We start from the raw sequence: 14629 nt of genomic DNA, 5'->3' as shown, positions 1-14629 counted from the left end.
CAATGTGATTTGCGTTCCGCGGAATTGGATCCGAGTTTCTGATGATAAGAAATGACTCGCGAAGACACGACAGAATGAAACATTATGCGATGTGAAAATACTCGATTCTACAATCCGCGCGTATTAGAGATTAGAGCAATCCGTTAGTTTACTTGCCGTGTATAACGCTCTCCTCACAGCGCGTACTACATACTCGTATTGTTTTTTAATCCTCCAATGGGCGAGCGAAAATTTGAAACGTAACTGAGCGCGTGCACAGAAAAAGAATTACTCTCAAATTGAAACTTATGTATTCAAATTAACACGATCATTGTTTCATATATAAGCAACAATATATAATTCTTCTTAGAAGAATTTGAAAATCTTAAATTTCAAAATATTATGATTTTATTTCAATACTGTAAATATTATTTCAAGAATATAATATAATTATGTTGGTAATTTTATTCTAAGAAAATTAGAATCTTTGATTTAATGTTGTATTTTCTATCTAACATTTTTTTTCTTTCGATTCAAGAAAATTATTCTTAAACAACAAGAATATTATTTTCTTGGTTAAACTATATGAAATTTTAAAATAAATCTTCATGCAAATCTTTTTGATTTAACGCAGTATAATCTCATTTCATGATGTCCGTTTTGAAACTATAGATATTGTTAAAACAAGAATATTTTTTTTGTGTGGGATGTAAATTTCACTCCACCTTAAATTTGTTATACTAGACATCACAGACGCGCGCTACTTAACTTTTTATTTTTTATTTTTTAAAAATAAATTACAACGATAATGGTATAGAAAACCATCTATACTAATTTGACAGGTGTCAAAATTCAATCGCAATGACAGTTACTCTCACAACATGAAGTAAGCGTAATAAGAGAACCAATCAGCATCGCGGAAAAGCGGCAACCATAAAACGGTAACATCTCCTTTTTACAAAGTGGATGGAAATGTTTTACTTTTTGTTGAATAGTATTCATTGTTGCACATATTTTGAAGTCTAACAAGTTAAAACTTTAATTTTAATGTTTATTCGATAATATTGAGTTAATATTGAAATAAAGTCCAAAAGATCTATTTTTTGCAAAATTAAATAAGTTGAAAAATCTCATAATTTATTACGATTTTAATTTTGCATGGTGTAATCTACAAGAGGAAAGTTCAAGGAGTATGAATTCGTAAATAGGTTTATAAAATTTTAATATATATGAGTACAATTTGCAAGCGCTGCCAATTTTAATAGGTTAAGAAGACTGTAAAAAAAGTGCAGCACTGAAAAAAAAATTTTATATGTGAAATCTGGGAAAAAAGAAATCTAAGGTGTAAATTACATCCCGCGCGTCCGTTGGAGGGTTAAATATCTGTATAGAAAAATGACTCTAACTATTTTCATCTTTAGACGTTACGTGTTATGGACACCGACATTATTGACTTTCCACAAAGCCGCTCCCGTTTGGAAGCGTCCGGCGAGGATTTGCTTATCTCGAAATGGCAGTAATATATTCCTCCCGCGTGTGCATATTTATCTCAAAACGCGGCTCTATAAGACGGTAGAAAAATGGTATCGCCTACAAATAAATACTATAGACCTACACACTGGAATACTTCGACGGAGTAACGTCACAATCATCCTATCAATAGGGAGACAAAGGAAAATGCAGATAGACTTGCACTGGGGAGAAGAGAAAGCGCGGCCGCATCAGGGACGACTGTACAGCAGCCTCGATAGTTTTGGTCTCGACAAGTTTAAAGCCGAACGAGAAAGCCCAAGGATACATTGTGTTCCCACTCCCTCATTCGTTAGGCTAGCCCTTCTGCCGTTCCTACCTAGAACCCTAAGAGAAATTTCGCAAAACAAGAAGGCTCGGGCCTGCTCGCCCGTGAAAATTGAGACTCTGGATCGTCGAGCGAACACAACACACGAATCTTACCAATACACGCTAAGTTCGAGATCAGAGATCATTACGTTACGTTACGTTACGTTGCGCACAACAGAACAGTGAAGAACTGTCGTCAATAAACATGGAATTGCAAAGCAGGGAAGTGAAACTGAGGGGATCGCGTACAAGATTGAGGATAGGTGAGTTAGAGCATGAGAATCGATAGACAGTTTTTGTCGATAGAAGAAAGAAGACGGGGGGAAGGAAGGAAAGAGAAAAATAGACAAGTTAGAGAGAAAAGTGCACAGGGGAAAGAAGAAGGTATTCCTTCCGATGTGCCGCGAAAGGCGTCTCGCATATTACGAGGGCGCCTACTAATAGCTAAGCTACCGGAGATCATTTGAAAACTGTCCACGGGAGTCGCAGCTAGCCAATCAAGATGCTGCGATCCTCGGCCTATCGATTATCTACTTTAATTATTATAACATCGACTTATTACTGAGTGTTTATTACTTTAGATAAATCCTCTATGCATATACAAGTTTGCTCCCCTGTCTCCACCTTACGTCCTCGCTCGTCCCCTATCCCCTTAACATTTTTGGAATCGTCGTCATCCCTCTCGACGTCTCTTTATATACATATATTCCGCTCGCGCGCATCGTAGACGTCTGGCGAGGCCGATCGATCGTAATAACCGTGTCTGTAATTCGACTGTAATTCAGATTTGTTAGCTTAGGCTCGTGATATTGTCAAATGTAGTAAAAAAAAAAAATCTTCGTTGTCTTTTTTCCCAGGAAACGCAAGCGGGCCTCGCGAGACGTCGTCGCGGCGCGGCGTCGTTAAAAAAATCTTGGACAAGAATTGCTCCGTCGACCGCCTACCGGTCGGGGGAACCGCGTTATCTACAAGCCACGTACCGAGGAGTAGTGGCTCTCTTTCTACCTTGGCGAGATCAAGAGAGGGACGGACGCGCGAAGAGAAGACAGAGAATTGGGGGCGTATGGTCCGCCCTCTCTCGTTCTCATATAATCACACTACTTTATTTAATTCTCTTTATTTATCCGTAATGAGATCATCATTTGATTATTGGGTTTAATCCTCTTTGGATCTCGTCCTTAGTTTCCCCTCCCCTCCCCCCCGTCACCCTTAATACCTTCCTCCTCGTGTCTCGGGTTCGATCGCCACATAATACGCAATTCGATTACTCTCGTCGGGTTATCTATCCCCTTTCTCCTAAAACTCTAGTTCCCCGTCCTTGGCCCTTCGCCTACGAATTTGCAGGGCGAACGAACAGCGCTACGTATGAAAATAACTCTCGCATTGCGCGAGAATGCACTTGTACCTCGACGTCGCTGTCCCGCCGTCGCTAACCTTTGTTTCGTAGTTCCGCGGCAATCACAGTCACAATTTATCGACAGCACGCAATTCTCGAAAGATAATAATAATGAACCGGGGGGGGTGGTCCTCATACGAAGCCTCATCACTGGCACGCAGACAGAGTCCATTATGCCCCGTTCTCGAGAGATAGTAATAAAGTAAGTAGATGGTCGATTCTCCCGTCGACATCGATTTAATCGATAAAAAATAATTAAGAACTTTTTTTGGAATCTTGCAGTCCAAGTTTCCAATTAGAGATCTTTTTATAAAAATTCTACCCATTCGTTCCCGCGAGAAGGAATGAAGGGGAATATATTTAGTAGAGAGCAACTATGACTCATCGACTCAATTATCATTATCATTATCATTATCATTATCAATTATCACAATGATCAGTATAAAAATTATTATAAAATCAATCCATTATTATCATTATCAATTACCAATTACTATCAATTACCAACTATCAAATCAATTATCGTATCATCGATTATTAAATTAATTAATTAGAATCATCAATCATAAGAAAATGAGAAACACGCCGCAGAAGCAAATAATTATCACTACTTTTGTCAAAGATATCAATATTTTATATGCAGTCGCATGGTCCCTCAGGAACCGATCAAAGTCGATCAAGCGCATTCTCGCGTAGCCGCGTAACGCAAGCGCGAAATACAAAAACAGACAATATAAAATTACAATTGTATTATCGGAGTGGATGTTCAAATAAGAGAACGATTCGTCTTTTCTCGACGCGCTCTACCTCGATTAAATCCATTATTCGATCACATAGAGAGATCCAGACTGCCGTCGACTGCCTCCTCCTTTTCCTCTTGAGACGATCCGTCCAGAAGATTCCACAAGGACTTCCGCGACGTCGTAGACAAGAAAAGGAGTTGCTGGCGGTTCGTCCATTTCGTCGTTTATTGACCTCCGATACCGCCGTTCCAGTTGCCGACGAAATTGTCGATCGAGCCCGTAGGTTCACCCAGAACGGCTGGGCGAAATCCGGCGCATCTATCGCAGGCGGGAGACGAGTCTCCAGCCTAGGTATAGAGCCACCGTTGCCCAAAGGGTCTCTCGCAACGGCGTCGGAATCAACAGCGACAGGAGACTGTCGGTGGACGACGAGTTGCTGTTGCGACCATTGGACAAACCTGGACCGATCATCGGTAGCGTCGATTTCTCGATCTCGGCGTCCTGCAACAATAAGCAGCGACAACGGTCGCTCAGTATCGCTCGCAGATACTCTCGAACATTTCTATGTTTGGAACGAAACATTGTTCAATATTTGAAACATTACTGATAGAATCTAATAATTTTAAAAATAATATAAAATATTATATATATGTGTGTGCGCGTGTGTGAAGCGCCAATGTAACGTAAAGATTCAAATTGCATAATTAATACGAAGCACGTCGGCAAATGGACTAAATTCGAATGGTTAGGTTAAATCTGCGAAAATGGATATTCAAACGGACGTAAGAAGGGTCCTCCTCTGGCGAAGCCAAAATCTACACAACGACCTGTCGTAAGTTTTTTTTTCCCCGTTGCAGTAGATCCGGGGAGTTGGAGAACGATACGGGAAAGAACACAACGGTTCTCGACGCGCGGGGTTAAGGTTCCCTAATTGAGACTGTCCTAATTGGACGGAATTACCGACAATCCAGCACTCTCTTGCGGCTAAGCCTTCGGCGGAAAGGAGAAAAAGGAGGAAAACGCGCCGCGGTCGTTTTATCGGAGTCCCCCCCCCCCTATCCCGACGAATTTACACGGAGAAAACGACGACGGCGTCGCAAGGGGGGAAATATCGCGTCGCTAAAGTCTACAACGTCTATTCCCGGGCTCCCTATTCCCGGGCTTCTTTACGAAAACCATTTCTCGCGTACAGACCACTCGCGACCCGTGGGAAAAAAAAAACGGTTCAATTAAAGCTTGCTTATTAACGACACTAATTACCCAATTAACTTCCATCCCGTTGCGCCGAGTGATGCCTGCCTGCGGCTACTGGTATTGGTGAAGTCGTCGACGCGGGATTTCGTGTCGAGAATCGTACAAATCACTCGCGCGCAAGGAGGAATTCCGTTACGGACGTACTTATGAACGATACTTATTACCCAATTAGCTCGCGGTACCTTCGGATAAGTCTGGTATAATGATTTCGCGTATTAGCCGGATCGCGAGGATTCTACATTAAAAAAAAAAAGAAGAAGACACGCAAAGTCCTTCGTGCGAGACGCTTGCAAATTTTTGAGATGTGCCGCGCGTAATTCGATGCGACTTAACATGTAGATTTACGTCGAAATAAGTCGCTATACTTTCTGCAAGCTAAAAGAAATAACCACTTGTCCAGAGGAAAAGATAATAGGAAGAAACGCATATAAAAAATCCATTACATTGACCTAGCCAAAGTCCGAGAAAATTATCGCAGATCTTGATGGCACGCTCTTGTAATATCTCGCGTGAAAGAACGATCTCCTGCCGCAGGACGATTAACTCCGGAGGGTCCCCTTTGTTTCTCCATTCCGCCCGCCTCCCGTCGACGTTATCTCAGCTTCGACCCGCGACTTCCGATTCCCGTCCCGTCTTAATCCACTCGCCGTGACCGGACGTGCAATAATAAACGCCCGGGGAAAGCCCAATCACCAAGGCGGCGAGCGCTTTTATGGGATGACCATAATATCTGGGCTCGACCACCACGAAGGAAGACGAGAAAGAGAAGGAGAGAGGGGGCAGGGGGAGAGAATAACACGCTCTCTCACACCCTCGCAATCACGCGCGGGAAAAAACATTCGATTCGTCGTTGGCGCGTATAAGCGCGAAAGGAAAGATTATCTAGGATGTGGATAGGGCGGAAAGTAAGAGGAGTAGACGAGAACGTCACATTAAGGGAGAATTATGTGGGAGGGCGCGAGAGTGCTGCTCGTGGGTGCGTTCTGCCCGTCAATTAATAGTGTCCCTTCCTCGCCGCGGAATCGTCCACTGACGACTGACACTGGGGGGTGAACTCGTCGCGTAGGGCGACGGAACGTGATCAACGTTTGTTAATGTCTAATGCGTACGAGAATCTGCCCATGCCACCTGCGACAGTAACCGAGACCACGAGATGGACTTTCTCTCTCCGCGCCGACGTGTATATCAACAGCCACGGAGATATCGCCGTGACGCCGTTTTATAGCTCCACAGCCCGGAAGAGAACGCTCGTTCGAGAAATACGGTTCCCTTTGTATACATCGTTTGTGTGCGAGTAGAAAAGTTTTATGTTAAAATTATCTTGTAGAAAGCGAAGAACGGAAAGTTCTTCCTCTTATCGATAAGAAGCCACCAGCACGAAATACTTTTTATAAATTTGAAATAAGATTCCCTTTTTTTTTATATATATAAAACACGTTCTATAAGTGTCAGGGAATAAAAATGTAATGAATACAGAGTTGTACGTTCACACAAAGAAAAGTGCGTCGTCACGATACGTGAGTCAATCCTCTATATTCGAAAAAGAGAAGAAAACGAGGTCGACTATCAATGGCAATAAAAACACTTCATATACAAAAGAAAAACACGGCGATCAAAAGCGATACAAAAATGCATGAACGCAGATTAGAAAGCAAATTGCAAGAAAAGGACGCAGCGCGCACTCCGCTTTATGACGAATGAATCGTAAAATGTAAATTTCCCCATGATTGCCCATGACTGCCAACCGCAACCAATTCTTCGGTACGCATCGCGAAAGGAAAATCAATATATTGCATTTCCGCGCTTACGTGCGCGAGCCATCGATACGCCGCAGCCACTGACAAAGCAACGGAGAAAAACGGCAGACAATTGGAGAATGAAGTAAGGACTCGCGCGCGCGCTTCTCTCTCGCTGCGGCTTATGCGTCGCGCAATCCCCGAAATAAATCAATTTACGAGCAGCGGTGGGATAATCGTCGCGCCTATACGATTCAGGCGTAGCGCTCGCGGCGATTTATCGCGAATTGTCGGTCGTACGGCAAAAAAAAAAACAAGAAACACCGGCAATTACGCACGAGCGGCTTTCGCGAGAGTGCGCGATGCGAGCGATTAAACCGCACGCTCCTCGCTCTCTCTCTCTCTCTCTCTCGCGCTCCTTCTTTCTCCATCCTCGTTTTACCGTCGTCGCCGGGGACTCGCCGCCGCGGCGTGACAGAGAGGCCTTACGATCGCGAGCGCGCGCCGCGCGCGACTACTGGCACAAGATAGATTATTGTGCAACGTAATTGCGCGGTTTGCCGTGGAAACGGCCAATCGCGCGCGGCTCTAAGGTTTCGCCGCGAAGACCAAGTAAGAAAAAGCCGATGGAAAACAGAAGTTGCGGTCGGCACGCTCGTTCGGTACGTGCGGCGCGCTCTCCGCTCGGCCACCGCTGGTTAAAACGAGCGTGCGCCCGCCGCCGCCGTCGCCGTCGTCGAAAACAAGACAGGATGCGGCGCGCGGAAACGCGGAATCACGCGCGATTGTTCGCGATCGATCTCCGACCTCTCTCTCGACTCTCGCTTACAAAAGCTGGGTAGCCAAATAGCTTCTCGTTATTACTGTACTAATGTTTTTGCCGACGACCAATAATGACCAATAATTAAACGTCGATCACCGCTAATTATTACGGCTTTATTTCTACATACGAGAACTAGGTGCAGCCGGTCATATCGCAGAAATTACCCGCGACTTTCACTATTTTTCACGAGGCGGGGGCTTATCAAGCTGATCATTATTATTATTATTATTATTATTACTACTGCAGGTGTCTCGTTATAGAGAGATGCATGGAGTATTATATAAATTATTGGTGCCCCGACGGGCGAAATCGCGCGCAGAGGCGCGGCTGCGATAATAATTTTCCCGTTTCCAATAAAAGCGGGGGAACGGGCGGGCGAATTTCCGCGTGTGCTGCGCGTGACAAAGCGTGATAAATTTTGCGCGCAGGTTACGCGCAGTAGCCGCGCGTTCCGCGAGAGGATAGCGGGAGAGGAGCGCGCGGCGGGTACTTACCGCGGCGAAGGTGAAAATAAGACGTAAACGAGAGTTAAGCGGTTCGCGTGCGGCGAGCGTAGGCTACGGGCCCGAAGAACTATCGACTTTCTTACATCGGGACTACCTTCCCTTCCCCCCTTTCCTTCCCCCCCTCCCCTCTCTTCCCTTCTTTTAGCGGCGGTTCGACGCGGCTTGCCCCTCGACTTGCGCCATCGCAAAAAGATCCGTTATCTCGCCACGCGATGAGGGTATACTAATGTATCAATTTGCGCGTCGGTCAGATCGTTTAAACGACTATAGATAAATGTCAGGTGAGCGCTTACGAGATCCGTACGCCGCGTCGCGGCGGACGCGTATACGTTACACCGCGAAACGGCGTGCGTCACGCTCCTTGCCGAGCGCGCGGGGAAAATCAGATCGGGTCGTTTGGGAGGTAAAATTTCCGCGAGGCTTAGGACTCCCGCGTTTCGAGGAGTAATGAGTTTCGCGATGAGCGGGAGTGCGCGCCACGCAGTATCGGTATGCCCTCGCGGAAAATTGCCTGACTTCAATTTTCCAAGCGATACACGGAGAATACGTCGGCTATTTCGCCGTGTCTGACACGTTGAAGTATCATATCCCGTGTTTTACGAGCGCGCGGCCACTCACCCATAATCCTGTATTACATAGAAACGCAAGTTACCAGGTGTATAACCCTCTCTATCCAGGAGGTCAACGAAAACACGGCGAGAACGCGTATGGCTATTCGATTACCGAGCGGGTAATATAAAAGTGACGATCGGCCGAAAGGCTAATCGAAAGAGCGAGATAGACGAAACGCGCGTCGAGGAGTAGGAGCGAACAAGCGGGCGGTGGGCGGAGGGGAGCTCCGATTGCGCGAGATAATTGAAGATAATTTTCTCGGCCCGTGGCCACGGCTCGTGCTGCCATGCCCACTTAACTTTCACGTAAGGGGATGTGGCCACTTAGCCGCTACATGCTCGCTTACTCTCCATGCATATGTAAAGCGCCGTGGTTTCCCGTGACCGGAGGGGCGCAGAGAGGCGAGGAAAGACGAGAAGATCATTTCCGTGACTCGCGACGTATTTCCGCAAGTCCGCGAAAAGCTCGTTAGGCATGTCGGAAAAGTCGCGACTCGATGCGGCTGAGCACTTTGACCATTATTACGCTTTCACGTGCATATAATTACGAACGTCTGACAAAGGACTCGGCAAACTTGTCCCGCTCGAGAATCGCCCACTTTGTTAATGCTGAATAATTTTTCGCTAGAGGCAAATTACTTCCATCGCGTACTTCACTAGAATAATTAAATTTCAATGCGAAGAATTTTTTTCTTAATGCGATAAGTGTAATGAGACGTCGTTAGTGAGATCGATCGTCCGCAAACGTAGCAAACGACGCTGCCAGCGTAGTATTAATCTGACATTTCAATTTCTTCGAGCGCACGAAGAAAGAGAAAAGCGCGAAGACGACCCTGTCGGCTCCGGGAGATCCTCCGCGATTCGTATTATCAACAAGACGCTTCTCGAGTTACCGAGCCGAGGAACCGATCGGTATCCGATCTTCTACGGGCAGGCGAGACGAAGGGATTTCTTCAATTTCACGGGTCTGTTCGCCCTCCTTCAATTACCGGCACTTAACCAGCAATAATTAGACGTTCCGGGATTGAGTATCACGCCGGCGGACCTTTAAAGTGGATAAAGGCGAGGCGGAATAAAAGAGAAATGGCTCTTTCCACCTTGTTCATCTTACTATCCTTCCCCCCGTCTACTTTCTCTTCGTCTTACTTTTCCTATTAGAGTCTCATCCTGCTGCCATTCACTTTCTTTCAATCCGCAACCGCAAATAAGAATCGTCGTAAAACGAGGGGAATTTTCTCGCTCATCGATACATATTTTATCGGGGGATCCTTCTTCGTGGTCTTTTCAATGGATATCTCGTAACTGTCGCGACAGTAATCAGAAACTTCCCGCATTAATTATCCTCATTTCTTTCGCGGAGAAACGAATGAATCGACTCGATATAATATTAACATTGCGCAATGTGCCTCGGTTAATAATAGACAACAGGAAATCGCATTCATGATCGAACAAAGCGTTTAAAATTCAAGTATTCGAGGAAGAAAAATTGCCGTCTCTCTAATGAGTTTCCCGGCACACTTTAAAAGGAAGGGAATAAAATTATTTATAATTAATCCGCGACGTGGATGATATTGCTTCTTTTTAGCAAAAGATTTTGAAATATAATCCCGTGTATATAAAATGTCAATCCATCAAAGTAACATCGTAGACGTGTTTCATTACTGCATTTATCTCGAAGATGATGACATCGCGCGCGTTTCCATGCTCGTAATATAATAGATATATATATCTCCGATTCGCGCGTTTCTCTATTTATTCGCCAGCCAATTCCCAATCGCCACTTTCCTTCTTCCGATCGCGAAACAAGAGAGGAACCGTCGTAAAATATCAGAGAAGGACCGTACCAGTCCGCGATACATATTTGATCGAACGACCACTGTACGAGAGAGAAGGGGATGGGTGGAGTTTTGATGAAGTGCCAGTGGCACCCGGGCCGTACACACGGGGGGCAATACTAGACGTCTCGACGGTGGTGAGCTGATATTTATTGCACCCGCGGGACATCGCCGGTACCCTGATATAACTAAATTCGCGTTTATGACCCCGCCCACGAAACGATGATAGTTTCTATCTTTCTTAAAGAAGAAACACACCTCCAACTGCGAACTCCGTAGTGGTGAGGCGCCGACAAGTTCCGCAGCGGAATGGGAAGTGTTGAATCATTCGCGGTGCTATTAAATCCTAGATATCGAGAGAGGAATCTGGATACCGGTCTTTCCTCGACCGAAATCGATACTTGTGAACGTAATGGTGTTATATGATCGAGGTGAATAAATACAGTCAGATAAGATAAATACAGGAATTTTATGAAGAATTCTGATAACAAGATATTCGTACAGATAAATAGAATCAACTTTGTTACATTGATTGAAATACTTGGATCCGTCATGCGTTGAAAAAATTTACATAAATTCGCAAAATACATCTCAAATAAATGCAGAAATAAGGGACACGTATGCGTTTATGAAACTCACGATATAATCTGTAAATGAAGCCATAGAAATTTAAAGGATTCAGGAGCGAGCGAAATTTCGAACTAAATACTCCCGTCGCGGAGGACTTTGCCGCGTATTCGTTACATTTTATAATACTCGCGACACAAGGGTAACTTTATGACAAATAAAAGCCTTCATGGGGAAGATGAAATTGCGATGCGCGGAGTGAAAAGTTACACGATGGCTCCCGTGCGTGCAAAACGCGTGCCGTACAATTTTTACGCGTGGCGTTTTACACCTGTACTCCTCTCAACATAAACACTTCTGTATTATGCCATCAGCCCTGGGATCGACGACGCGAGGAGAAAAAGCAACGGCAACGTTGGCGAATTCGTCGATAACCCGACTCGAAAGTAAGACTTAAACTCGTAAATTATAAATGAAACACGTGAAACTTGATACGGATATTTATGAGATGTTATTTATAAATGTTCTAATTAATTTTCAATACGAATATTGACGTCAGTGCGATCGAATCGCGGGGGAGGAATACAAATTGCGCGTTTGCAAATGTAATCTCCGTGCAGACAACGCGAAAAACGTCAGTTCATCTCGAAATCCGCAATTTGCATTCCTCCCCCGTTTACTCGAGCGAATCGGAATTGCGGATCTCAATGTGGAGTAACGACGCGTGACTGGCGTGTAACACTGACCTTGGTCCTGCACGCGTGGAAATCACCGGCGATGTTCCTGAGATTGGCACCCACGCTTGTCCACGACTGCCTCTCGTTGAGGATCAGGCCGAGGTGGCAGCGGCAGGTGGTACCGTTGCAGTTGTTCACCTCGATCGGGCCCGTCTCCATGACGGAGCTCTCCGATGCGAAACGTCTTCGCGGCCGTGGCCTTGGGCTCGGCAACGGTGCACCGTTGACGGTGATGTTGTTGCACTCAGGGAACTGGAAGGTCGCGTCTCTCATCGGGCTGCTGGGGACAGAAACTGTCACCTGAGGCGACGGCGGTGGCAGCTGATCCACGGCCGATTGCACCAGGTCCGGCAACGGCAAGTTCGACAAGTCCTCAACGTTGCCGGGCTGCAACCAGATCACCAGAGGTTGTTGGGATCCAGAACCGCCGGCTCGACGTGGCGCCCGATCTACAGAACGAAGAGAAGAAGTCTTTCAAGATTCGCTCCATAATAACTCTTTGAGTGTACAAAGACAGTGCGAAAGCGATTGCTTGCATCGATGTTGTTTGAAATTCAAGAAGAAACGATGATTGGATTAATTCGCTCGTGTGTCATTAATTAGGATTCTTTCGTTGCAAACGCATTTAACCGACAGACAGTAGCGTTACATGATACTCGAACCCTAATGATGATCGCGACTTTACAGCTACCGTGCGCCAACGGACGATAATAACATTCGTGCTTCGCCACGGTTCATAACGACAATTGATTACACGCAAATTACGTTACACAATGGCAACTCGCCGGTGACCGAAGTATGCTGAGACGGTTACTTCACGTATAAGGTTTAATGCCACTAAGTGCACGCTGCAAGGTAACGCGGTCCGAATAGGGCAGGAGCGACATTGTTGGGTAATGATCGCTTTAAAATTTATAACGGGTGATCCGACAGGCCTTCTCCTCGCAATTTCGACATTTGCGGACATTATTCTCTGGGATAATTCTTTTGCGCACGTGCAACTTCTATCTGGATATCGTAACAAATGTTTGCAACATTCGCTGCAAACTCGTCGATTTCTCAGATAAGCGGCCAGAGGTATTTTTTAATTGCGACACAAAGACATAAAAATACATTTAGAATTACAAGCCGATATTAGAACTATGTACTTGTCAATGTTTACGTTTTCTTTGACGTGAGGATCACGTCTGTTAAACTGTTGCGCATAAGGTTTCTTTGTCGATTGTGATATAACGTCATCAACAATTCGTATTGATAGGCGTCCAGGCCTTGGGATCAACTATTCCGAGCTCGACAAACATACATTGGTATTTACGCTTGGAAAACGTGCGTTATCATGCGCCGCGGCAGACTGCCTGTCTCCCGTCTAGATATGTATGCGCGTTTTTATCTGCCGCGGCTCTACGATTTCGTAGAACAGTCCTTTAACGATAAAGTCTTGACGCGCTGTCTCCCGCTACCGCGTGACACGTTTTCCGCTGCACTTTCGCCGTCAAGCTATATCTCCCTCTTCGCTATCGACCAGCAGTTTTATTAAACCACCACGTCATTCCCTCTTTAGTGCATGACAATAAAAGAATTTCTAATACCGGCTGATGCAACAGAGATAATTATATAAATAAATAACGTTTCATTCCGTGATCAGCAACGGATATCGGCAATGCGCGCGAGCTGCTGACGTCATTCCGCTTATCCTTAACCGATAACCGAGTACCGAGAGGACACTTGTCGCGTGTTACGAAACGTAAATCGCGATATCGTGCTTCTGGACCTCGCGATTGCAACCTTGAAAGTGCATCGCAGTGAAAAAGACGTGGAAGACGCTTATCGTGCCGTAGGGTTCTCGAAACATTTAAACATGGTCACTTTTCATTTTGCACCGCGGACGCGTACGTACGAGCCATGCGTGACAAAATAACAATTCTACCATGCCTCGCGGCTGTCTTTGTCTAAGCTCTCCTCTTACTCTTCTTCTACTTCTTTTTTCTCTTTCTCTCTCTCTCTCTCTCTCTCTCTCTCTCTCATTCTCTGCCTCTTCGTTGTCTCCCCGTGCAACCACACGTGGTTGCATCCTTGACATTTCGAGTAAACGTTTGTAATAGCTCGGGGCTCTTTCACTTGTGCAATGGCACATACATCGTCGTCATCGCCTACATTCGATTAGAGCCACTCGCCGTCGTGAAATCTTCGTTCTACAGAATGCTGTAGCAGCAGCAGCAGTCGCGGCTGAGAGAAATAAAGGGGAAAAAAGATAAAGAGAGAGAGAGAGAGAGAGAGAGAGATATGCGGCCGGCCGCGCGCTTTTCACCGCTTGCAAAATATACGCGTATAAGAGATGCATCGACGCCCCCATTGGCTTTCTACCTGCTTTTCGAGCCAAATGTCACTCGACGGGGGCCGCGTGAGAACGCCCGCGCTGGAACCTATGCGGAGAAAGATTTATAATAATCGAACTCGATATTTATTATGCCGAACTCGCGATGTTGAAGGATTTACGTCTCTATACGTGCAATTTCATGTACGGTTTCGTGGAAAAATATAGTTATCCGTAGTTTGGATGAAAGACATATATCTCTTTCGAAATTTTTAATTGGGTATCGTTG

General features: G+C 45.4%; 1 protein-coding gene across 3 annotated transcripts in view; it reads right to left on the bottom strand.

The window, feature by feature from the left end:
- Positions 1-776: 776 nt before the first annotated feature.
- LOC105830214 overlaps positions 777-14629 on the bottom strand; it is a 28939-nt gene continuing 15086 nt past the window's right edge. For all 3 annotated transcript variants that reach the window (XM_012669412.3, XM_036293000.1, XM_012669410.3), the window contains 2 exons: positions 12036-12475; positions 777-4458 (listed from right to left, as the gene is read on the bottom strand). In XM_012669412.3, coding sequence (XP_012524866.1) covers positions 4276-4458; positions 12036-12475 — 623 coding nt within the window. In that variant the 3' untranslated portion in view covers positions 777-4275. The remainder of the gene's footprint in view (positions 4459-12035; positions 12476-14629) is intronic.

Source organism: Monomorium pharaonis, chromosome 10 (assembly GCF_013373865.1).
Source record: "Monomorium pharaonis isolate MP-MQ-018 chromosome 10, ASM1337386v2, whole genome shotgun sequence".
NCBI lineage: Eukaryota > Metazoa > Arthropoda > Insecta > Hymenoptera > Formicidae > Monomorium > Monomorium pharaonis.
This window is presented reverse-complemented; position numbering and strand designations above follow the sequence as displayed.